Source organism: Drosophila yakuba, chromosome 3R (assembly GCF_016746365.2).
Source record: "Drosophila yakuba strain Tai18E2 chromosome 3R, Prin_Dyak_Tai18E2_2.1, whole genome shotgun sequence".
Lineage (NCBI taxonomy): Eukaryota > Metazoa > Arthropoda > Insecta > Diptera > Drosophilidae > Drosophila > Drosophila yakuba.
This window is the reverse complement of record NC_052530.2, coordinates 8,957,080-8,982,258: the sequence shown is the minus strand read 5'-3', so window position 1 is coordinate 8,982,258 and position 25,179 is coordinate 8,957,080. Positions and strand designations below refer to the sequence as shown.

The 25,179-nt window shown below is 41.3% G+C and overlaps 4 protein-coding genes and 3 long non-coding RNA genes across 8 annotated transcripts; 2 read left to right on the top strand and 5 right to left on the bottom strand.

Annotated features, from left to right (window-relative positions):
• Positions 1–5,387: 5,387 nt before the first annotated feature.
• LOC6539854 lies at positions 5,388–6,173 on the bottom strand. The gene has a single exon (XM_002086701.4). It carries the CDS (start codon positions 6,053–6,055, stop codon positions 5,444–5,446), a length of 612 nt encoding a protein of 203 aa, XP_002086737.3. The 5' UTR covers positions 6,056–6,173; the 3' UTR covers positions 5,388–5,443.
• A 1,013-nt stretch (positions 6,174–7,186) lies between these two features.
• LOC26536120 (male-specific sperm protein Mst84Dd) lies at positions 7,187–7,562 on the bottom strand. Its single transcript, XM_015189434.3, has one exon. It carries the CDS (start codon positions 7,450–7,452, stop codon positions 7,252–7,254), a length of 201 nt encoding a protein of 66 aa, XP_015044920.1. The 5' UTR covers positions 7,453–7,562; the 3' UTR covers positions 7,187–7,251.
• A 738-nt stretch (positions 7,563–8,300) lies between these two features.
• LOC26535598 lies at positions 8,301–8,806 on the bottom strand. The gene is made up of 2 exons (XM_043207170.1): positions 8,768–8,806; positions 8,301–8,606 (listed from the first exon to the last, which is right to left on the bottom strand). Exons 1-2 carry the CDS (start codon positions 8,804–8,806, stop codon positions 8,316–8,318), a joined length of 330 nt encoding a protein of 109 aa, XP_043063105.1. The 3' UTR covers positions 8,301–8,315.
• Positions 8,807–9,280: 474 nt separating this feature from the next.
• LOC122319608 lies at positions 9,281–9,745 on the bottom strand. 2 transcript variants are annotated; one of them, XR_006245218.1, is made up of 2 exons: positions 9,661–9,745; positions 9,281–9,606 (listed from the first exon to the last, which is right to left on the bottom strand). It is a non-coding gene; the product is annotated as an uncharacterized LOC122319608 (long non-coding RNA). The 2 variants fall into 2 exon arrangements; XR_006245219.1 differs by having other exon boundaries at positions 9,281–9,617; positions 9,661–9,731.
• On the top strand, positions 9,379–10,360 carry LOC6536050. The gene is made up of 2 exons (XM_002096624.4): positions 9,379–10,064; positions 10,123–10,360. Exon 1 carries the CDS (start codon positions 9,379–9,381, stop codon positions 9,589–9,591), a length of 213 nt encoding a protein of 70 aa, XP_002096660.2. The 3' UTR covers positions 9,592–10,064; positions 10,123–10,360.
• Positions 10,361–18,181: 7,821 nt separating this feature from the next.
• Positions 18,182–18,964, top strand: LOC122319610. Its single transcript, XR_006245224.1, has 2 exons — positions 18,182–18,553; positions 18,629–18,964. It is a non-coding gene; the product is annotated as an uncharacterized LOC122319610 (long non-coding RNA).
• A 1,529-nt stretch (positions 18,965–20,493) lies between these two features.
• LOC120321813 lies at positions 20,494–21,915 on the bottom strand. The gene is made up of 2 exons (XR_005561534.1): positions 20,860–21,915; positions 20,494–20,802 (listed from the first exon to the last, which is right to left on the bottom strand). It is a non-coding gene; the product is annotated as an uncharacterized LOC120321813 (long non-coding RNA).
• Between the last annotated feature and the right edge of the window lie 3,264 nt (positions 21,916–25,179).

The window sequence follows — 25,179 nt, the reverse complement described above, 5'->3', positions numbered from 1 at the left end:
AAAGCATCTCGGCCAAAAGCGCTGCAACGTCTCAGCATGCTCGTCAATTAATCAAATTGACACTTGTACCGTCGACAGATCGTGGCCATCTTAATATTTCTGGGAATGAAATGGTATTTGTCATTTGACATCCGTTCCTCGTGTCAGAACATTCCCAAAGAATGAGAAATCGGTGCGTAGCGGCGATGTGTACCTTCCATGTTGATGAGGAGGGTGGGTCAAGTCCATATAGCGATTTCGATTGGCTCTTTTTGCCGCCGGACTTCTGGCGGACAAATGTTGTTCAATATGCGACGTTTGACTTTGTGGCCCACGGAAACAAAAAACAGGAAGTGACAGTGGCTTTGTGGTCGTGATACGAGTATTTTCAGTAGTTCAGTAGTTATTTCGTGTGCATTGGGCGCTGTTCAAATTCCGCTGCAACTGACAGGTTGGTTCCCCCTTCCTTGCGGGGCACTAGGCCATTCTTCATTACCTTTAGCTAATTCAGCGGTAACTAAAAAATGTACATCAATATCCATTTACCTATATATATATGTAGGTCCACTTTTCTCCATATCATTTGATTTTCCCCTGAACATTGACTCTAGCATTATATCACTTTTTAAATTATTAACTGGTTTAATTTAAATTTAAAGCGTATCCCATTAGATGTATAGAAATAATATGCTTGTTATCAAGCCGAATCATAAATCAGAAAATCCAAGGAAAGCAACTATAATAGCAATTGACTGACCATCTGGCCAAATAATAATCAAGAACGATTACGGTGATTTGTCAAGAGAACTCTTAAGTGCCGTAAAAGTTAGCCAACAAGCCAGTTTAAGGATACTAAACTCACTAACAAATTTGTAATTGATTGCAGGGAACTTGTGCTTAGCTTGCCAGTAAAATAAATGGAGTTTAACATAGAAAGTACCACATGGGAAAGGAATATTCACACGATAAATTGATTGAAATTCATTCCACTGATTTTCGATTGAATGGGAATGGATTTACGATTCAATTTGTTTAGCTTTAATCTGCTCCCCATTCATAAAAAGTTGGAAAAATCAAATGAATTTTCATTCCTATTTACACGAAAGCACAAAGGCTCGGATTGGAAATGCAAACATTGTCATAATCAGCCTACAGGCACCTAAGTACTATTGCGTATACGTAATACGCCAGTCAGTTTGAGCTTATAACACGGATTGCTAGGAAAATGGTTGCCTGCTTAGTGGGGAGGGTGTAAGGAAATGATTTACACCAAGCTTTTTAAATAGACACTACCGATGTGGAAATCCAGGTATATTGCGAATTAATCAAAATTGATAATAGGGCGGAAATGCGAAACAGTTTCTCCCATTTGAAGATCGAAAACAATATAAATGAAGCTTTAACTAATTACTTCCAACTGATTATACGTAAACGGGGAAAACATCATTTTTGTTTTTCTTTTGCATATGAGATCCCTGCCTGTCTGTCCGCCTAGCAACTGAAAATAGGTGCCATAAGCTTACACCTATGTGTGTGTGTGTGTGTGTGTACCGCCGGGAATCCTTGGAAAAAGGCAGCAAAGTGTTAAACCGTTAGCAGCTAGATTGAGCCGAGCAGCTGCTGGCGACACCTTGCAACAGTTGCCTGGAAAAGGAAGGAAAAACCGCACTGCTAATACCATCATCCGCCTCTGCGCAGAAAGAAATTGTGGAAAGTCGTGCAGGGCTTTTTCAAAATGTATGATGAAAACTCAAAATGAATACAACAAATGTATAAAATGATTCATCTTTTATATGTAAAAGATGGTTAAGACAAAAAATGTGTAACCTATACAAATGAAATCAAGGGTCCCAAAAAAGTTGCTCTGAAGATATTGACCTTCTTAGTAAGTAAAATTTAAGTATTAAAGACATATTTTCCAATTTAGACAGAAGAACTCCTTCTGAATTAGGCCGCTTTATCGCTCAGTGCATGGTGCGCGTCACCGCTTTGCATACATATGCATTGTGGTTAAGCAATTTGCAGCAAACGAAATGAAAGTGCTAAGCGCATTGGCCGTCAGTTTCTGCCTTACCTTACCCTTACCCTTCCCCTTTACCTTCCCCTTTGCCGTGTGTGAGTGCGGCAGGTGCGATACGGTAAAGCTGTCATATAGCTGGATCTGTCCCTGTGTGCGTGAGACCATGTGCACGTATTTTTTCTGCAACTCGAGCTCTGCGGCTTGCGCTAAATTTCATAATTTTTGCGAGCGTCTGCTGCCGCCGGTGCTTGTCTGGTGTCTCCCAGTCACGTGTCATTCGTATCGCGCCGTAAACAAACCCAACTTGCGTTTCCCGCGGTACTCCCCACCCACTCTGTTGGCATGGAGCATCGTTTGTTATCCCGACAGTCCCGATCCCGATCCCAATCCCTAACCCGTCCAGCTCCCGTCGCCTCAATTCGATTTATTTTTATGGGGCTTCCTTGTGCACTTCACTTCTGCATTGGGGATACTTTTTGCGGAGCTCGGCTCAACCCTCGCACTTGTTCACTGAAAATACTTTCTCATGCGTAAAATGCTTGACAAGCGGAGCAGACACAGACGGTGACGCATTGACACGAGGGTGGGGTTGGATACCCGCCTGCCCCCTGCAAAGGTTATCAACTTTACGCATTACATCAAAATAAAAGTTATACTTGTTCCAGGATTCTTTTTACTCATGTTAATTGGACTAGCTACTGTCTTTTAAGACACATTCCCACTACATTGCAATTTAACATAAAACAATTTTAAAGTAAGTTTAGTCTAAATCAAGAGAGAACGCTTTAGTCGGGATCCCCGACTATCAGATACCCCCTACTCAGCTAGTGGAATCTGGAATCTGGAATCTGGAATCTACATGTATAATCTCAACTGCCAACCTTTATAGTTGTTGGATCTCGACTTTCATACGGACAGACAGATACGGACATGACCAGATGTACTCCGCTATTGATAACTTACATACTAACTGTAATAGGCGGGGCTTTCGTGAAATTTTGATGTTGTTAGGTCAAGGCATACATACATACATATGTAACAAAAAAATGAATCCCCTACTGGCTAGGTAGCTCATCTCCCAACCTTAGCGAAGCCCAAAAACAATTCTTTACACTTCAGCTAATTGGGTATAACGGCCAGAAAGAGCTCATTCAATTAAATATGCAATCGAAATACAGCGCAAGAATTGAAAACAAAGACCAATTGCCGGGCCAATATAAATTGGGTAAATATTCAGCGAAAAAACTGCAAACACAATCGAAACTTTACCGCAGCTGAAATATTTAAATGGCCGAGAGAGGGCAAAAAACGTGCATAATATAAACAAGATAAAGTTGCACCCGCCAGTTATGAACAATAATTAAAAGGATCCCTTGCTCGGCGCTCATAACGAATCGGCTCAGTCGGGCCTCTTTGGGGTAATCACTCCCCTTGGATGGGTAATTACGGTTGGAATTCATTAACCCATCACCCGGTGGTCCCTGATAAGGCTGCTGAAGCGTTGTTCAGAGTTCCGAAAAGAATTTTATTCAGTGAAAATATAACTACGCAACAGAAGTGAAAGCAGAAGAGCGAATGAATTTCTTCATTTCCCAAGCTAGCAAATTCGTCACCTTCGTCACAGGCAGGTTGAACATTAAGCACTTGTTTCAAAAAACGTAGAGATGTTTGCTATGTATGATTGTTTCAAGAACAGCACTCTCAAACAATCTCAGCACAAATGTTATTTGTTTCTGCAACTTGGACTGATACGCACCGTAGATAACTGAAAATACATTTTCAAATATGATACCCATTACAAAAAACCGTATATTCGAAACAGGACATTCCGTAAGTAGCCGCTGGAGAACCCAGTTAAGGAATTTGCAAATGCCGGACGAGCAAAGAGAAATGGAAAAGCCGTTGAATATGCAGCAGGATCTGACCCACTCGGGCCAAAAACGGCCAGTAGCTGGCCCAAAGCAGAGAGGCTGGCTAACAAATGTTCGGATGGACAATATGCTGGGCGGGCCAAGAGTTTATCGCTGCACAAGTCTTATGTTAACACTGGCCACAACAAGTCCAATGCCTTTGCCAATGGAAATGGCGAGGAGGCAGCAGCTGCTTGACTGTTTTTTGGAACTTTAGCTTAGCTCCCAAATGTGCCACAAATACGTTGCAGAGCGTGGACTCTGCAGGAGGCAACTCCCTCGCCTCGCCTGATAAGTAAATGAATGTTGCATACTTTGGGGCGCGGGCGCAGTTTCCAGGATTTTCAATCATCAAGTAGAGAAAGCCAGCCATGAGGGTGTTATTAATGTTGCGTTATCAGCAGGCCTTCCCTTCTATGCTGTAAAATTCATCGTTCTTCCCATGCACTCAGAAAATACTCCCACATTCTGCAGAAAGTATTACGAAGAAATTGGGCGCAGCTTAATTAGTGAAAGAGTATATATTTCGGAAATGAGAGCAAGCGTTTTTAGGCCCAATGCTAGTTTATTCAAAATTAATCCTAGAATATAGTCGCTGTATAATATAATTATGGTTTCTGACTGTAGTATCGATATGTTGTGACATACCCTAAAAGTTGATGTTTTTTTTGCCAGTGCCTCTACCGCAAAATGCACAGCCGGCGCAGCAAGAGCCAACAAGCAACAACCGGCGACCGACAACCAACATGCAGCAGCTGGAGCTGGAAAAGCAGGAGGAGCTGGAGGAGCTGGAGGAGGTTCGACCATGAGAATGCAGATTCCCGCTGCTGCTCCATGTTGGCTGCATAAAAACGCAGGAATTAGCATAATTTCAGGCACTCTGGCTGCGATGGCGCAACACTTGCGACCGCAGATAAGGCGCAGAATGAACGCAGGGCGTCTTTTGTGCATGTGTTTGTGGGAGCGAGTGTGCGGCAGTTGAGAGTGTGCGTGGTGCGAGTGTGCGTGTGTAAGTGAGGGATCCAAATACACGCGTCCTAGGCGCGCTTTTCATCGCGTATTTCGGGAGCGTTGTGCAATAGCTGCGGCATATGTGGATACTCGACCAATCACAAGGGGATATTAGATCCTCTTCCAATAGAAATCGTACTGCAGTAATTTAAAGTACGGGTACTGTTCTAAGGCGAGAACAAATTGTTTTAATAAATATAAAGCTCTTTGAACATTTTAAATTAAAGCGCATTTAAAATTCGACTCGTTAATCTGGGATTTCGTCACAAAGTTGGGCTGCAAAGCCCCGCAAACACAGCTATTGTACTAGCGAACACACTGCAGCATACGATTTCCATAAATGCACAACATTGCGATTTGCTTGGCCGAAGGTCTAGGGAAAAAAGAAGCCTGCGGCTGAGGGAGATTTCCTTAAAGGGTTTCCAGTGGGAACAATTTAGGAGCAAGATGCAAGTAAGAATGAAAAGTTTCCATTGGCTTAAGTTTTTATTACCGATAGTTGGAACACACAAATCCACCACAGCTAGTGCAAGTGGAGCACCTCGTTGAAGGCCAGCCTCAAGGTCTCTTTGAGACCCATGCCATAAAGCACGTCGTAAATGGACTTCATGTTTCCGGGCCTTAGATCGAATTCCAGGGAGAATGATCTCAGATTGTGGTGATGGCGGTGTCGCATTCCTAGATAATGCTGGAAATGCAGTTGAGCCCGTCCCCAGTGGCGTTGATCTGCGAACAATTTCCTTTCATGGAGCTCTTCATTATTACAAGTAGCGAACTCAAACAAGTTCTCCATCATCGGCCAATGGATATTGCTACGCAGTTCCCGTCTCATTCCGGAGTCCGATTGCAAAAGGCAACCAAATCTGGACGCTGGGCCTCCAAAGCTCCTTATTCTGTTGCAGAACGCCAGGGTGCGTTGCAGGCTCACTTTCCTCAGAAAGTTATTTCGCCGGGTTGTTGATGCTCGGGACCGTTGATCTGTCGCCATTGCAATTGGCTGGTTTGGGTTGTTGTGACGTGGTCGTCGCACGTGCGGACCATCCCCAATCATCGCGCTTTCTACGACGCGGGACGGACCAGACCTCAACATTCTGGAAGCACTGGTTCTGGATTCTTCGCTCATAGTCGCGGACATTTCTGGCGATCGAGGTCCGATGGGCGGGCCTTGCAACGCTGATGGAAACAAATAATTTTGGGGGGACACTTCAACTGTCCACTGAACTGGCCAACTGGGATTTACGAACTATTTTTCAACTTTATATTTGAACTTTACACAAATTAGTACCATAATTAAAAATTTGTATATCTGTATGGTTAATTTGGCTCTAATCAGTGGTTTAGCATACAGTATATTGAACACAATATCAAAAACGCACAATTTTAACTTTATAACAAGGAAGACTTGCTACGAATATTTCTGCGGTGATTGAGCCTGTATTCCCAGGGTACTGCAATAGTCGGCTGCGGCATATGCGAGTTCTAGAATTACTTGTTCATACTGAAGTACTTACATTAGGCATTGATTACGCGCTTCGACAGAAATTCTGACAGTCAGCTCTAATTCGACCCCTTCCGGAACTTGATTAAGCTGCTCGAATGCTACTCGAATAACATGCCGCCTAAATGATAAATGCTCTTTCACGTGGTCCCTTACATATTCGAGAATTCCCTGAATTGCGTCATCGGGAGAGCCTGACGTCAACTGGCGAAATGAATGATGAAAATCAGTTCCCCAGTCCCCAGATATTCTTCTGGCATTCTCTAGCTTGCATACAATAAACAATTTGCCTGCTGACTTCCAGCATGAATTGAGATGTCAGCAGACTGCACTCGAGCCGAGCAGCCATTAATAATTGACTGGCCCCAGCCACACGGGGCGTATGAGTAACATTGCTGGGAAAATCACTTTGATTGGCCTCGGCCACGCCGCATTTGGCACCATTTGCCTCAAGGTACTTGACACTAATTAAAATCCCCTAGTTGTCCAATTTAAATGCTGCGAGGAAAGGACTACTTTTATTTTCCAACTGCACTGTCCCAATTACCTGAACATGTGGGCATAAGCCAACTGCTCCTTTTATGTCCATGGCAGTGCAACTATTGCGAGTGTGTATCTACTGCCAGCCACAGGCTGCAGTGTTAGTCTGGTCTATTGTCCTATGGACTCTTTCTCCTCCACCTCCTTCAGCTGCTCCGTTTTTGGATTCAGCTTGTGAATCAAAGGCAGTGAGTGAAAACTTGTATGGAAATATTTAAATTATGATAATTTAATCGTTTTCATAGTTCCCCTTTATTTGTCAATAATTTTGTTGCTTATTCAGGAAATCACAGCTAAAACGGGCAGCACCGCTGAAGGCCGTTTCGTTTTTCCATAGGGCCACAGCAAGGACCACAGGGTCCGCAAGGTCCACAACGAGGTCCACAGGGTCCACAGCAGGGCCCGCAAGGTCCACAGCAGGGTCCGCAGCACGGTCCACAAGGTCCACAAGGTCCGCAGGATCCGCAGCAAGGTCCGCCCGGTGCACAGCCCATGGTTTTGAAATGTAAGACAACTAAAATAAAAGATTTAATACCAAAAATGGCTTTTATAGAAAATCAAATTTTGATGTTCTTGGGTTGAGGGAAAAATGAAAACTGATATTTCCTCACATAGATTTTGAATGGGAAAGCAGATTTCAGATTCACAGCCATCTGGATTCGAAATAAACAAATGCAACATTTATACAAAACGTTCAACAAATGTATTATACCCTACAAGGATTTCCTCCGCAATTTAAAACAAGAGAGAACGCTATAGTCGAGTTCCCCGAATATCTGATACCCGCTACTCAGCTAGTGGAAGTGCGAAGGAGAGACTTCAACACTGAAATTTTTTGGCGGTTTGCGGGCATTAGAGTGGGGCAACAAATTTGCGCTGTGTCTATGTCACTTAAGTCTGCATGCAATCTCAACATTCTAGCTTTTATAGGGTCATGGCCAGATCGACTCGGCTATTGATCCTGATCAAGAATATTTGGTCGGAAACGCTTCCTTCTGCCTGTTACATACTTTTCAACGAATCTGGTATACCAATTTACTCTACGACTAACGGGTATAAAAACAAGATAAAACGAAATGAGAGCTATACATACGGTTTATACCTTAGCAAAGATTTTATAAAACGTGGTGCCATTGCTGACACTACTACAATTTCTCGACGTTGTAGCAGGATCAGATAGATACGACAGGAACGACAGAACGTCGGTGACATTACAATGTATGCCTAATATGATATTATACGGACATACGGACGGACAGGCTCGGCTAGTGCTGCTGATCAAGAAAACGCTCCCCTTCAACTGTTCCAACTACAAGTTGATACCAGGAAATACTTTCTACTCTTTAGGCGGTTTATCTCAATATATTTTTTGTGACTTGAAACTGTTGGGTGTTAGCTTAACCATGGTGTGATTGTGGAATGATGCAACAAATCGGTTCGGCTGCAAATAGGGAGCACTTAGCACCAACAGCCTCCGTAACAACTGCCAAATGGTCCGCAGCAAGGTCCACAGGGTCCACAGCAGGATCCACACGGACCACAACGTGGTCCACAAGGTCCACAGCAGGGTCCACAGGGAGAGCAGTAATATCCGCAAGGTCCACAGCACGATCCACAAGGTCCACAGCACATGATTAATTCGAGAAGTCTAAAAATAAGAAACAAATTAGTACACTATTTTCAACTTTACAATAAACTTTTTACCAACGATCTTCAGTAGCCAAAAAACACCTATATGGGACAAAACCACAAATTTTGATGCGAGCAGGACGGGGATCGAGATGAGAATGATATATTTTCGGAACTTACACATTTAAATGGGTCTGACAGGTCGAGAAAGATTTTCATAGCCTCCTTTGAATTTTAATTATATTTACATATCTACAGTGGGTCACAGCTTGTTAAAATAATAAGTGATAATCTGCTCGTTAAAATAATCTGATTTGGGAGGTTACCACTGTAGTACCCACAATCCTGGTTTGGTTTGGAATTTCTTTTGATTTGCCTTTTAATGCGATATATGTGGCATATAGCCAAAACTATGTCGAACTCCGCTAGCTGAGTAATGGGTATCTGATAATCTAGGAACAAGACTTTGAACGACCACCACTTCGTGAAAGTATTCACGTATGTACAAGCCTTATACAAAAATAATTATTAATAAAAATACAATATTCCCTGCTTTTAAATTGGCAATCAATACAAAATTATTTTTTAGGCACTTATTTTATTGTTCAGTCCTAAGCTACACTTTGTGGTTTACAGGATCTGATATTTTAAGGGGTATTATTCCCTGCTTTTAAATTGGCAATCAATACAAAATTATTTTTAAAGGCACTTATTTTATTGTTCAGTCCTAAGCTACACTTTGTGGTTTACAGGATCTGATATTTTAAGGGGTATTATTCAGCACCCGCAATATGGTCTACAGGGCCCACAGCAAGGTCCACAGGGGCCGCATGGTCCACAACCCCCGCAGCAAGGACCGCAAGGACCGCAAGGGCCGCAAGGTCCACAACAAGATCCACAAGGAGCACAGCAGGAACCGCAAGGACCACAGGGTCCACAAGGTCCGCAAGGACCGCCGCAAGGGCTACAGGGTCCGCAGAATCCAAGGGGTCCGCAACACATGATGGTTAATTAATGTTCTAAAAAGAAACTTGTGAAAACTTTCAGTGTTGAGACTCTTAACGAATACTTACTTTGAACCAAACAAAGAAATAACCTAGGACGACCAAAAAATTTTGATGATTACAGGCCGAGATTCTAAACAAGAGTGATAGAAACTTGACTCGCAAGTTGGTATAAGAATTTGACAACTGTCGAAAATATCCGCAGCTAACTAGATTATGGGTTTTGGAAAACAGAGGTCGAAAAAATGTAATATAATTTATTGGATCAGATTAGCCTTGAAATTCACATGACTGCTGTCAAATTGAAGCTCCGACTGATGTGGCTCACATTCGTCAGTTCTCCGTTCCACCTTCAATAGTGAGCACCTAAATTTTCGGTGGCTTCAGCTTCCTTTGGATTCCGGTAGTTAAAGATCTTTTAAACAATCAAAATCATGTACATGTATGTCAACCCGAATTACGTTCTGGTAGGGGTATGTATATATATCTTTCCCGTAAGTCTAGTGTCTTTTTTAATATCTGCTTTTTTAGGGTCCCTGCTGTGGTCCCTGCGGCGGATGCGGTCCTTGTGGTGGCTGCGGCCCCTGTTGTGGTGGGTGTGGCCCCTGCTGTGGTCCTTGCGGAGGATGTGGACCTTGCTGCGGCGGCACCAGCAGTTTTTGCGGTTGCGGTCCTTGCTGCTAAGCCAACTGACCAGGACACCTGTCGGAATACTTAAGGCTGCTATGTAAATCTGGAAAAATAAACTGTGTGGGAGACAACAAAGAAATATCCAAAGCCTTATTGGGGGGTTATTTTAAGTAATTATAGAAAAATAGATGTTAAAATGCCTTCTGCGTCCTTAGCTCTATAGAAAACCATGATCGGACGTTTGCACCGATTGTGGAGGGCCAGTCGGAACTCAGGCGTCCCTAGGTGGAATTCATAAAGGTCAGTCATTGGCAGAATAATGCGCAGTTAGTCCCTTTTAGACTTGCAATTGCAATAGGGAATTAATTTGGCCGCCAGCCAATCATATCAAAAAGTATATATACTTGCGATCTTTTCTGGAAATGGTATTCCTTAAGTCTACATATGAAACCATGCTTAACAGTTCCGGAAAATAAAATCACGGTCTTCTCTATCGTATTTCTTTGAACCAACTGTATCATTGCAGATGCCACCACAATATGTTTCACAATAGTCGCCTGGAATTGTTTGCAAAAGCTTTATTTGCTTTGCTTCTAATACACAAATATTTAGATTTATTAAAATAAAAATAAATAATTTGTTGTATGTTTCTATTTGCCGAACGCTACAAACGCAAAGAAAATTGGACTTTAACACCGCTTGCCCCATACATAATGTGAACTTCCATTGAAAATGTTTACGTGTATTCATACCCTTTCACTATTTTTTGAAATAAAACCATTATTCTTAGCCAGGATTCTATTCTTATTCAGCTTAGAGGTTTTCGACTTGAGAGTTTTGTGTGATTTTTTGCAGGCACTGCAATTTAAATAATACATCAAATTAAGTTCCCTGTCAAATAAAGGCGAAAGCATTTTTCGTAGTCTTTTGGCGGTGGATGTGAAGGTATTGGAGGAAAATGGAGCGAATCCTTTCGTATGTGCAATAAAAATCAAGTCATGTTAACAAAGGAGTGAAATGAAGCGCAGTCAAAAAGCCAACCATCTAAGATGGCGACCAAATGTGAGTTTTTTGTGACAAAAAGTGAATACAATCTTATAAAGCAATAGTTCAAAGAAGTATGTTTACGGAGAATTGAACTGTTAACTCTCTAGAGATAGACCACACATTTACACATTTATATGTACATACATGCGAAACTCTTGGTTGTGTCATTGATATATCGTTCGATCTGACAGTATAGGAAACAATCAGGCACACAGGGTGGCAATAAATGCGGTAATGATGTGGCACGAGGACCAGGAAAAGAACTCACACTATGAGTCTGGGTATTACTGCTGATACGTTTTAAGTAAAAAAAAGCTTGTTTAACAAGTTTTAGTTTTTTGATTAATTTTTTTTATTCCGAAAAGAATTTTTTAGTTTTACAAAAACGCGTTTTCAACATTCTCTACTATTAGTATTTTAAGTTCTTCATCTGGCCTTAGTCAATGTCCCGACCACTTGCAACGAATACTATTAAACACACGACATTTAAATCCGGCAGCTTAATTTCACCTGCCATGATGTGACTTGAATACAATTCACGTTGCAAGGAGAACAGAATTCGTGGTCTGGGGCTTGTAATTCCGGGTTGTAAATAAATCATAATTGAGGTATATCATCTTATTAAATATAACCGTGTGTAATTTTGTAGTTAGGTTTCAGCAAATGTGGAAAACTAAAATACGAAACACGGCATACCATGCGGTTTCCAACAGTGGCTGCTAAAAGTATTTATTGCAGTTAATCCTAAATGAAGTAAAAACGCAACTTTTCAAACTTGCGTGGGTCGTCAAGGAAACCTTTTTTAAAGCCGAATGTAGTCGTACTTACCAGGAGCACTGTGTATACCAACAAGTAAGCACAAACGGCAGACGTGCTCCGTTAAGGGTGAATAAACACAGAGACTCAGCTTCCGGCAGAATATTTCAGTTGAAAATTTTTAATGAGCTCGAAATTGTCGCAGTAGATTTTGCAACATACCATGAAAAATCGGAGAAAAAAGGAAATCTGAGAAAGGGAACAACATACAATCAAATAAGTGGGATGAGGTATTTGAACCCGTCACTCCTCGTATGACGACCCATTATGAACAATGGCTCTATAGCCTTTGCAACGCGTTACATAAAAAGATCCGAATTGCATTAATAAATTTAACATTTTATGCTGGGAGCCATGCTGTTTTGTGGTAATGCCATAAAAACGCTCTACCGTTAAGTCCCAGACATTTTGCATAAGCCGGTAACATTAGCAGAATATGTATTGTCAAAGAGTATACATTTGTATATGTACTTTATAAAAAATTAGAACTCGGAGAGAGAGAGGGGAGTAAGCCACAACGATCCTGCAGTCCGTCTTAATGTAGGCATTTTGGTTGACATTTCGTTTTAATTTTACAGATTTACTTTTAACTTCTGCTTAGCAAACGACATGATAGACCTTGTCTAAGCAGGAATTAGGAAATAGTCCATAAGCACCTTATTAAATAGTCTTCAGATTATTGAAATTTTACATATTCAATGCATTGGTCCATTTTGGAACTGTATTTAATGGTGTAATATTTGTACATATATCTCAGACTCTAAAAAGCCCACACGTAATAGCATGGATATAACGAACATTTTCCGTTTCCTAATTCCGTTTCTTACGCTTGGAGAAAGGCCAATCAGACCCGTCCTGCACAACGCAAAAAGGATCGCTTCTCGACTAAGAATCATGCTCAACCATCCGTTAGATAATTAGAAAAGAAACGGAAATTAATTTGTCAAAACGACCTAGCTGGTCTGGCTGAGAAAATTGCTAATTAAAATTATTGACAGATTCAAAGCGAAACGAAGGGAACATGAAAATGTGTTCCGACACTGAGATGGCTGTGTACGATTTAAGCCGAGAAATCTTGATCCCTCTTCAAGTCCTGTTCTGCGTTTGGAAGCAGTTGCAAAGTGCCTAGAATATATACAATACAATATGTGCCTCCATCTCTGTTGGACCACACGTTGCGTATACGCAACTTCCATCGGCGCCCATCGGCTGCAGGAGTTCTATCTCTGAGCGTACGAGTGTTATTGCGCTGAGCTAAAATCCACAATGGTTCGGTTATGAGCTGAGATTCCTCTGCCCTTGGCTGCTTCATCAACATGCAATGGGATTTTCCCCTTTCCATATTCCTATTCCTGCAATATCGCATTGTTTTGGCGCTCTGATGCCGCGCATTGTTTCAATGAGCCCGCGGGCAAGGGACGACTATCTATTGTCAACGCTGCATACGCAGTAAGCGGTATGCGTTCATATTCACCGCCATCCCATTGATTTTTTCGTTCGACGCTTTTGTGTTGGGCCAGCTTAATTGACTGTAGGAAATCGAATGGGTTTTATTAATTCATAATTTAAAAGTCAATTGTCCAGCACGAGGGGTGGTAAAGTAATATTTCTTTGGGACAGAAGCTTAATATAGGAAGAGCTAACGTCATAATTGAGTACCAAGGCTATTAGACTATCCCATAACATTAGAGCGTGTGTAAAGTATGGTTTACATATCCTATATAATCTGGCTGTGTCCGGAAGTATGTCCGTATGTATGTCGAGACCGCGAAAACTATAAATAAAACTATGAATGTTTAGATTGGGGATTCAGAATGTTGATTTTACTATTTTAAATGAAATTTCAATCGACATGGCATACAAATTTAGAAACTGTCTCGTCCTCAACATCGCTGAGCAACGGGTATCCGCTAGTCGAGCAAAGCAAAATGTTTATACATGGTTGGTTTAGGACAGTTTTCTTATACCTGTTACCTACTTTTCATACAAAAAGGTTAATCGCCAGCGAGTTGAGTTGAATAATATTATTTTATTCCAAATTAAAAATCGGAGTGCTCTTGGATTAAAATAATTCAATCCGTATTAAAAGGAAGCCAATAAATATATATACTCTAAAATAGTTTTAGACTGTTCTTCGCGCGTGCATTTCTTTTTGCTTTACATATCATTTGGACGGGTTTTCTGCCAATACGGGGTAGGTGGAACTACATCATTTGCCAATTACGCACTCTGTCTTGCTTCATTCAGAATCAATAGAGTCGGTGGAAAAAAGCTGAAAAAATTGCAAGCTCGACGTCAGCTTAACACCTTGAGGTTAAAACCAAAAGTACAAAACCATCAGAGGCAGCAGGAAAAACGCATGGCAACATGTGCAATTTAACCTTAGACACGCACGCCGGACGGATGGCTTTGAACAAAAGATACAAAAGGGATCGGGAACGAGAATGGAAATGGTACTGGGACTTGGACTGGGGCTGGGAATAAAGGGACGATTCAGGTGGGGAAACAAAAACCGGGTGGGCCAAAGGTAAGCAAGGAAAGAATGAAACAATTTAGCCAGCACTTGAACTGAACCGAGTGCACACGTTTGACCCAGGAGCGACACAACGAGGACATGTGGGAATTGCACACGGCTGCAGCTCAAGATTCCATTGGGGGTGTTGTAAGAACAAACAGAAAACGAGAACAGGAACAGTTGCGAAGCCCCCCGAAAAAATTAAAACCACGCAGGACTTAAATTTATAACCAGCGATGCTGTGGCAGAAAAAGGCGTTACGAGGAATTCGGGTTTCGGGGGTGGCAGGACCAACGTGGCATTGTGGGCGTGTCCAACAAGCACGAAAATGAAAGCCGCAGTGAAATGCATTTTGGAAGTTGCCTTGACGCTAGCCAAAAAAAAACTAGAAAGAAAGCGCAACGAAATGCACTACAAAATTATACTTATTAATAGCTATGCTATCGAAGGAATCTAAATAAAAAAGTCAATTTTACTCTGCCGATGACTTATATTCCATTAGTTAGGTTAACGCTCTCAGCTGCTTTAGCTAATCCAAATTTCGCCGATTTTCAATTATGCGGTAATTTCTTAATAATAAATAATATTCCATTACCTAGTAAATAATTCCTAATTATCAATATAAAATCATATATACATAAACTGATGGTACTGCCGTTGTATTTTTTTCTGTGTGATGGGAGAAAAAAGTTTGCCAGGTTTTGTGTGACGGCGACGATTTGAAGCCGTGACCCGCGCAGTATGCAATGCAATTTTTTGTTACGGGTTTGAGCTTCTTCGTCCTTGCTTTCGTCCAACCCTCTGCTGTGCCGGTTTGATATACAAACTGTAAAATGGCAGTTCACCTTAACTGGAAACTCAACTGAACTAAACTCAAACCAGCTGAACTGTTTTTGCCGCTTTCGACGACAACATCACATACAAAAACTTGTCACATGTGCAACGCAACATATACGCTCCGCCCGCCCGGACTTTCGCCCCCATATCCTCAATGCCCCTCTTTTTGTATGCTTTTAGTCGAATTTCAAATGTTGCTTATTCTGCTGGACATCTAGAGTTGGACGTGCAGCCATTCAGTTCTCTCCCCATTTTCCCTTCGGAAAAGTAACTTAAAAGGGTAACTGCTGCATCTGCCCGACTATTATTAAACTGATAAATTTGCGAGTTGCGCAACGTGTCGTATCAGTTGAATTCAACACCCCTACAGAATAGAGTGCCACCAGTTTACATCGCGGATCTTACTCGTACAGCATCATCTGCTCACGTTAAGTATACGCAGCAATTGCCGCACTCGGTTATTACGTACGAGTATTGCGAAGCCAGCGGATTGCGGCCATATCCACTGATTTGCTTTAAACAACTATCTCTTACTCTATCCCAAAACTTATGGATACAAAAAACATAAAGCGTAATAAATAATTCTAGTTTAACAGTTACTTACATTATAAGGGCCGGTACAGAAAATGTATCTTTGAGAAGCTTTAATAAGGAATATCATAGAATTAAAAATAACTAAGATCCAATATTCTATTAAAATGAAACTACTCAATAAGCCCAGTGGGCTGTGAAAGTTATACTCTTGTCCCATCGACTCACACATTTTAAGCGTTTTTGTTCTTTTTTTGAGTTAAGCTAACAAAAAGAACGTGATTTGCTTATTTGAGGAACTCCAACTGGAGCAAGCGTGAGCCAAGGGAAGAGGGAGGGGGGAAGGACACACAGGTGTGTGACAACCTGATTTGTTTCGCTGGTTAGTGAGCTTTTGTTCTGCAGATTACATAACTCGCTGGGATTTTATGGCAGCTGTTGAAAATTATAGCTCTGGCATGTCGGAACATATAAGCGTGCCAGCTGAATTCTCATCGCATTAATTTAGGCTGAGATTTAATCGTAGCAAAAAATGTAGTTCGAATAATAACGAGAGCCTATGTATGTCTCTATAATTGATTATTTTTATGATATGATATCTATTTTCTTGTTTAAGTTTAGATTTCAATATTTGAGGTCAGCTGAATCCAAGTTCCAGGCTCACCCTTACTTAATAAGAGACAAACGTATTGGCATTAATAACTAAGCGACCTATAAAAATACTTGATCCTAATTTAAAAAGTTTACGCAAGAGCGATTATGTATCGCATTGCCACCCAAACTATTTGAAGCGTAGTTATCCATTCGAAAGCGAGAAGGATTCGCAATCGACGCAAGCTCAATTCCTTGACAACTGTCAGTTGAGCCAAAACTAAAAGCCAGATAAAATTACTGAGCCCGGGTCCAAATACAAAGTACGAACTACAAATGCGAAACTGCAAACTAGAATTCGATATCAAAAGCTTTAATTTCCCCCACCCACATTCGTCTAGCATGGCCTGTTGGCTACTTATTGGCACAGAGAAATTCCTAACTCTGCGACGTTGCCCAAACTGTTTTTGCCAGTTGTTGTGGCATGTTTCATGTTGGTCAAAACGAACGAGGCCAATAGACAGCCAGACAGGGACAACAATGTCTGTGGACCACTCGCAACTCACATCCACCCCCACAGTGATGGGAGTTTACGTGTTAGCCAGGGTTTTTGTGCGCTGGCTAGCTTTCCTTATCGGAAACAAGCTTATTCCGTTCAATGAACTGAAAAATATTGTTTACCTCTGTATTTCCGGCAAGTTGCTCAAATTGCGTGTGCGATATGGACCTTTTTCTTCACTCGCACCTCGCTGCTGCACTTTGATTCATTTTACTCACAACACGATAATTATCATTAAAGAAACCACAGTTTTCGTGCAGACTAGGGCAAATCCATTGTGAACTCGGGTTAAGATATTTTTTTAATCTGCTGGATATATCCTATCCGCAAGTCTTAAGTCCTCGGACACTTGAACATTTGTGTGCCATTTGTATTTGGCGCGGACACGGAAAGGGTTAAACCGAAACTAGGAAAAAGTTTGTCCCTTTTTAAACATGACATTTGACATATTTCAGCAAAAAAGTTGTGCTGCCGCCGCATTTTCAACCCTTGTCAATTAGGCTGACGCGGCGTATGCGTAATGCGTGTGTGTTTGTCTCTTTGGGCTTGGTCACTGCAATATATGAAAAAATTTGGGACGGAAGCAAAAAGTTTGGCGGTTTAGCTTAAACTTTGTTCCACAAACGAAAAATGCGTGTTGCGGAAATTAGAGAGTCCTTTGTCAAAATCTGAGACAATTTGCCAAATGCACGAGCCCCCAAAACAATATATCTGCATGCCTAATGGAATTTAAGGTAATTTAATGGATTGAGTAACAGAAACAAAGTGAGTGGTTACCTTTTTTTTCGGTTTTCGGTTTTATTAAAAGGTTTTTTGTTAAATGTTCTAATAAAACTGGGAATAATTATTTTAATTATTCCCTGGATAGTTTTAAGGCCATCTATCTAAACATGAAAAAGTTGACTTCGAAATGCGTGATTTAAAAGCTTCGACCAAAACAAGGCCAAATACGATGCAAAAGGAAAATCTTTGAATGCAAATATTTATCGAAATTAACATATTTTTTTATTGTAAAAGGTAGGTGGCATGAGTAAAGGCAATCAACACTTGTCATGAAATGGAACCATTTCCGCAACCTAAGTACCCTGTGTGTTCATACACATGTCGAGTGCTTTGTTTTTGCTGAACAGCTTTATCTGAAACGATAATTTTATTGGACATTAAAAACATTTACGTGCCACGACATCAACGCCAGTCACATGATATTAAAAAGCCATGCCAAGAAATATGACATAAGGCATAAAACAAAGGCATGAAGCAGACGACAAATTCTGGGGTGCGTGTGGCGGTAATGACAAGAAAGGAAAGGCGAAGAGAAAAAGTTGGTCAACGGAGGACCAGTATCGCATATCAGGCCCATCCGTCATAAGCTACCCAAGGATACTGAAGACCCACTCGCCCCTTGACTTTGCTTTGTGCCAAACATGGCGTAAAACGTAAGTGATATAAAAAGCTATAATGTTCTGTTACTTCCACGATAAACAATAACAAGTATTTTTGTCTAAGCACAGACCGTGCCGAAATGGAAGCTAAGTAATAACTCAGCCAAGAGCGTGGCTCATGCAAGGACCCCTGGCAGGACATATAAGGACTTCTTGACTCGGCCAATTGGTGCACGGGGCCCTAAAGATCCGAATGCCGATGTTGCCTTCGTGGGCCAACACATCATGAGCTGACTACGTGACATTGCGTGGAGTTCTCCTCTGAATAGACAAAGGCTGGTCCAACCAGCATGCAAGACTTTTTGTAGTAAAAGCTAAGAAACAAAAAATTGTTATTTATATGCGGAAAAATTCTCATCTACCTAAATAAAGCTGATAGGCTTGTGTTTTAAATATAATCCTGAATCACAGCATTTGACTTTGATTGCCGCTAATTATTGTGATTGCCATTGAAGCTTAATAATTTGCCAAACATAGTATATTAATTGAAAAGGAATAACATAAATTGTATGTTGCTATATGTTGTTATATGTTAATTTTCAAAATGTTCATAGCACGAATTGTTCGAGTACAAAATGTTATAAAACCTAACGGTTATTGGTTTTCTAGAATATTTTTTTCTAGATATTTTTATAGCTGTTAATTTTTCCCCAATGCCAGTCATTTATTTATGGTCGTTCTTCGTTTTATTATTCACTCGTTGAAGAATTTGAATATTTGTGGTAACCCCTTTCTTTTTTTTCAAACAAGTGGAGTTTCCATCCAAGGACGCCTTAGCATTGTGGGAAAAAGTTTGAGAGTGGCAAGTCATCCGTGACTGGATGCAGACGGCACGTAACGAAACAAAATAAAGTATACGCACTGTGACCTCGGACAGCAATGAAAAAGATGATGAAGATAATAATCATGATGATGATGGGCATGGTGACGACAGTCGATGGCTGCTCAGGCGTGCAATTTATTTCAGTTGGGCAAACAACCGAAACAGCCAAAACTGTCGATAGAATTTCATACATATCCATGTGAATTTGCTTTGATACATTTTTAAGTTTTGCAAAATATAAATAAATAAACCAATTAAAGACAACTTTAGCGACATTCATGAATGAATTTCCATTTCTCTATTAATTTCACACGAGGATTCCGGTCAGTTTATTGGCTTTATATAGCCATTATCGCCATTGCCATATTTTGCAGAAAAAATGCAGAGATACAGTTGGAGATGATGTTGCATGGTAATGGAAATGAACAAACAGATTTATGTTGCTGCCATGTGTTTGGCTGGCTGCGGTTGTTTATTTATGCGATAGTCGCGGCATTATTGAAATATAATAGATTTCTGCCGCAGGTGCGACAATGGGCCTCTCACTATTGTTTAGCCCCTTGCCGACCGCACTTACAAGTTGTTGGGTCCACAAAACAGGCGTTCAATAACTTAACACGCTCATTCCCACCGCAAAACACAGCATCTGCCGAGGGCCAGGCCAAGGGGCAGTTCCGTTCCGATCCAGCATCATTTCGCCTGTGTGGTTATTGACAAGTGTATTTCCAATTGGTTGCCAGTGCCCTTTTTGTCGGATCCACCTGATACGCAGCCCTTATTAGAACCCTCGCGTCAAGTGCGATATCCAGTGTTTTAATGAGCCGCAATAATATCCGCTTGGTTTTGCATTTTTTCACCTTTTTCAGGCGGCCTGTGCGTATTGTTGAACCTCCATTTTAGTAAGCAGGTGTAAATAAATATGTAATGCAGCCAGCACAAATGAGTCAGGTAGTGGCTTTGCCAGCTTGAGATTTTTCGATTTCAATTACAGTATATTCCGAAAAACTTTGCAATGTCAGAGGAAAATTGCTTTTATTCCATTTTGTCCCTAACAAGTTTGTTCAATTTTTGATTTCGCTGGCAATAAAAACAATCAAATATTCACAATAAATGCTGAGTTATAGTTCGAAAGTTTAATATATCAAATGCTGGGCTGTCGCGCGGAGCATGCAAATGTCTGTGCAATAGCGGCTGCCAACGGCGCGTATACGTAACGACACTGTTTGTATGGGCGGCAAGCAACGAGAGCTAGTTACGGAATTGCGCTCTTTTATTTTTCACATTTTTATTGCACATGTTTTGTATCCCTTTGTTTGCTCGCCGTGTGTCCTATTGGCGCTGAAAAAAATTACAGATAAATAAAACCAGTCCCAATGTAGAAAGCAGCGCGATGAGATGCAAATAGAAAAATGTGCCGCAACTAAAATGCAAATAAAATTGTATTAAACTTTAATGAAATATGCGAAGATTTATTTACCTTTTGTTTGTGCAATGTAACTGATAGTATATGCATATTTAAATTAGTTGATAACGAACATAAATCAGATACGCTGGATGTAGATTTAAAGGCTTTGCAACTGGAATTTTCGTTGGGCGACCGATAGTCTCCGTTGTCTGGGGCCTGCAACAATTTTGCCACCTGCCGAGATACAATGTTTTTAAAATCGGTTCATAGATGGGGAGAAAAAAGCCTCAGCAATTAAATCGTATCAACAGACGTATGTTTTTGGGGGTGTCAATCAAACGTCACACGCATATGCAGCCGATGCATGTGCAGATATTGTATCAGTGCTGAAAAGCATACCAAAGCATATTGGCCAAAAATTTGTATAACAATTCCATTTGAAAATCACTTTCTTGCACCATAAACTCCAGAGGCACCATTAGTGAGTAAATGCATAAGCAACAATTTGGGGTTAAATAACTGGCCAAGGAGCTGGTCGTTATTTAAAGTCCTTTTGCAGCCAGTGCAAGTGGCCATAAATCAACCGAGAGCTTCTTTTTCTGGGGGTGGTTCTCCTTCAAGCAGCTTAAAGGAGGCGAAGTGAGACTCCAAGGACCATGCCTGCCGGATAGTTCCTTCTGGCCGACAATAACTTAATTGCAAAGTCATGTTTGCATTGTGGCCAGGATGGCGAAGTGGCACCAGGGGAAGCAGGCTCCTACCTGATTCAGTTCTTGTTGTCCTCATTGCGGTTAACACAAGACCAAAACAGACACAGACGATGTACAAGCCCGTAAACAGAACATGACCGGATATAGGTCAGTGGATTACTCCACCATTTCAGATGATACTCCAGATTTATGATTAGAGCTCGAGCTCATGTGTCAGGTGGGAAAATGTTGTTATTAAATCCGATCAGTGTGGTGGTGCCTCTACCTAATGCCTCAAATTGAAGTCCGCTGCTATAAAGATTTATATCTTTGCGCTATTGTCATGGAATTTTAATACATATTCCAACACACTTTTCAAATAATAATGCCACATTTTATCTATACATGTCCAATAATTGTGTCTTTGGAAAATAATTCAATGCTGCTAATGAGGGATAAAGCTAGAACTTGCTTGAATTTAAAACAAATTGTGACACAACAGGTGTATTGACTACCTCTACTCGATATAGTTTGTAAGCTTACAAGTCGATCGTATCCATTAAAGCACTTCAGGACGCTATGAAAGCCCCAAAACCAGAATGGGAACAAACTGCTATTAGCAGCACGTTTAAACCAAATGCGAGATCTAAAGAAGAGTGCGAGTAAATATAAAATAAAATAAACATTTGGCCAACATTTCCACGGCGTTGTTGCTGCACATGCTGGCCGTCAGGCCATAAACTTTAAAACTGAGCCAGCACAAAAACGAAGTAGCAGCGTACCAGGCAAGTTTTAGTTTTATTGTCATTTCAATGTATTTCCGCACTTTTAACCGCAGTCGGATTCGGATTTGGGTTTGGATTTGGAGTCGGAGTCGCTCTAACATTGCTCTGACCCGGGCATAAAAAAGGGGAAAGGGAAAAAGAATTATTTCAAGCAGTTTCGAAGCCATAAAAAACTGCATTTGGCAGCCGTTACCAAAACCTACATATATATATATGTACATACATGTATGTATGTATATAAAGCCAGTTCAGCCCGATTCTCGATGTCTGCTCTCACAATTTCATCTCTGCTGCAATTTCTATTTCAATTTTTTTCCTGGCGGTTGGACATTCCTAACATTTGCTGCACAGATTTGCGTGCCAGCGACATATTTAAAATGTTGAAAATTATTTATAATTAAAAGTTGGAGGCCAAAAACTTTTTGCTGTCCCCACCAGCCTGGGGCGAGTCGAGTCTGGTCCGCTGTTTGCAGAACATAGCCATAGTCATAGTCATAACCTTTTGAACGGCTCTGCTGCAATTTGCTCGCGGCGGCGGGTAGAAATTTTTAATAAAAATACCTAAGGAGTGGCCGAGCGACCCTCGGGCGGCCGGCTTGGTCAGTCCGACAGGAATGATTGTTATTTACGCAATGGCAATAATAATTCACATTTTTACACCCCACACGTCTTGTGGAAAATGGAATATCTCTTGCATTCTTAAATTCCAAATTCCAAATCTGAATCTGAGGCGTTATTCTGGTTAAAACTCCCTTTAACTCATTGGGCAAATTCTGGCACTTTGAGTTGTCTTCCGGGCAAGTTAATGCATTTAATTTCCATGCGATTGACTGCCCAACCGAGGGAAAAGTGGCTTATGCTAAGCATTTTTTCGTAGCACTCCACACCCCTTTGGCTGTCCAATAAAAGTCAATAAGCATCTCGGAGATATGTGCATTTTTCAATTACGTATTTGTATGCAATGCCAGCATCCACAACAGGAGCAACGCAGCAGCACAAATTCAAATGACATGGGGACCCAGGACTACGTACAAGGACGAAAAGTCCACCGGGTGGAAAGCAGGGAGACGCAAAGTAAGAGCTATCGCTACACGAAAACCATGTCTTTCATTATGTACGACAAACTGGCTGACACGGGCGGCTAATAACGACCACGATGCACACAACAGTCGCTTGGAGCCAAGACCAACTGACCAACTGGCCAACTGGGTGACCCTACAACTGACAGACCGACCGACCGACTGACTGACTGACTGACTGACAGACTGTCTGTCTGTGCCCCGACTATCACACAACAATAAAGAACTCCAACTTACTGACTGACCCGATCCTAATGGCCAGGCCAATGCAAATTGGCAGTCAACGAAACTGAACAGCAAAAAAAGTTAAACATAATCGTTGTTGGTCAATAAGCTGGCATAGCACAAAGAAAAAAAAAGGAACACGATGTTTCTAGAAAAGTGATGTTTATAAAACATGCTTCTGTATAACCCTACATTTTATAAACCACTTTTGAGATAATGAACTTAAAATTATTACTATATGTATTTGTTTTCTGTGTAGTGCTGATGCTGCTTTTGCTTACAGCGAAATCGAATTAGTATTAGTCGAAAACAAAATTAAGAAATAAAATGCGCTCGTTGGCCCTGACACAAACTGCAGAGCAGCTTCCCCTTCCCCTTCCACCTACACTTCCGCTTCCTGCAGGACTTCCATTACCACTACCACTTGCACTGGCTGCTTCTTCAGTTCGCCTCCGTACACATGACTGGCCAGCAAAACTTTAAATAAGAGCCCAGCTGCCGTAAGCCGGTCTCGAACTTCACTTCACTCGCTGCAAAGGCCAAGTCAATGGACTCGGCCAAATTCAGCGCCCACTCCTCGATTTCCTCAATTCTTTAGGGTCTATTTTTGAGCGCGTTTAGTGAAGCGTGCACCTTTGGTTAGGGCCAAAGTATTTATTAAGTGCGGACTCTGGGTCGCATTTCGAAGGACGCAGAGATGCCGATCAGAAAGTCGATTGCAGAAGTCCGGATCCGGCTGACTGGCGGCGCTGTCAATGCAATAAACTTGTCCTGTGGATATCCGTGTCGTTGAATTTATAAACCGTATGCAGGAAGCTGCATATTTTATTTATTAATATGAATTACTAGCAAAAATAAGGCATAAATCATGCGGCACACGGAAGAGGAAGAGGAAAGCCTTTGTGCCATGGACATGTCAACGTGCTTTTTATTTGCCTTACTGCATTGTAATTAAAACAAGCGATAACTCTTTAATCAAATTTACATTTTAATTAAATCTATACCAGCGCTATTAAATATGATTTTTAAGCGTTTTATACTTCCGGTTGGCGCTTACGTTCAGTTAAGTATGCTATGCGAATCTTCGGTAATATGAAGTGCAATTTCGCCTTTTGGAAATATACATCACTCATGAGCTATGAGAACCCTTGCATGTGCTTACCTAGTGCCAACAACTTTTTAGCCATACAAATGATAGGAGTTCCTCGAACTGACGTTCCAACCCACGGAAATTTGGCAACAGTTACACTGCTCCTGCCGCCGCCTAATCGTCCTCGTTAGTCCTTGCATGTAGCTGGGATTTGAGACCGGTTCATGGCTATTACTCGCTTATTGTGTTATTGTTGTTTTAAATGCGTTATTGTTGGCCGAGGGAGCAACCAGGCGCATTAATAACCAGCGCCATTGAAAGGCCGTGTCATCAAATGAGCCACGACAAAGCCTCATCCTCCTTGCCTCGGCGTCCTCCTATTTATACTCCTCCTAGTGCGGATGATGATGATTGTTTATTTGTGCACAATGACGTTGAAACATCATTAAATGGCCAAAAGTCACGCATTTACAGTTTCGACCGACAAAAGCTGACCTGCACGAGTCATTTGCTGCTACCACTGT

What these genes read in the sequence shown, in the direction of transcription:
- LOC6539854 (XM_002086701.4), bottom strand. Translation starts at nt 6,055, where the DNA reads ATGTCCGCGACTATGAGCGAAGAATCCAGAACCAGTGCTTCCAGAATG.
- LOC26536120 (XM_015189434.3), bottom strand. Translation starts at nt 7,452, where the DNA reads ATGGGCTGTGCACCGGGCGGACCTTGCTGCGGATCCTGCGGACCTTGT.
- LOC26535598 (XM_043207170.1), bottom strand. Translation starts at nt 8,806, where the DNA reads ATGAAAATCTTTCTCGACCTGTCAGACCCATTTAAATGT. An exon ending in TGTCAGACCCATTTAAATGT is followed by an intron (nt 8,607 to 8,767) that starts GTAAGTTCCGAA and finishes TCTTATTTTTAG; the next exon opens with ACTTCTCGAATTAATCATGT.
- LOC6536050 (XM_002096624.4), top strand. Translation starts at nt 9,379, where the DNA reads ATGGTCTACAGGGCCCACAGCAAGGTCCACAGGGGCCGCATGGTCCAC.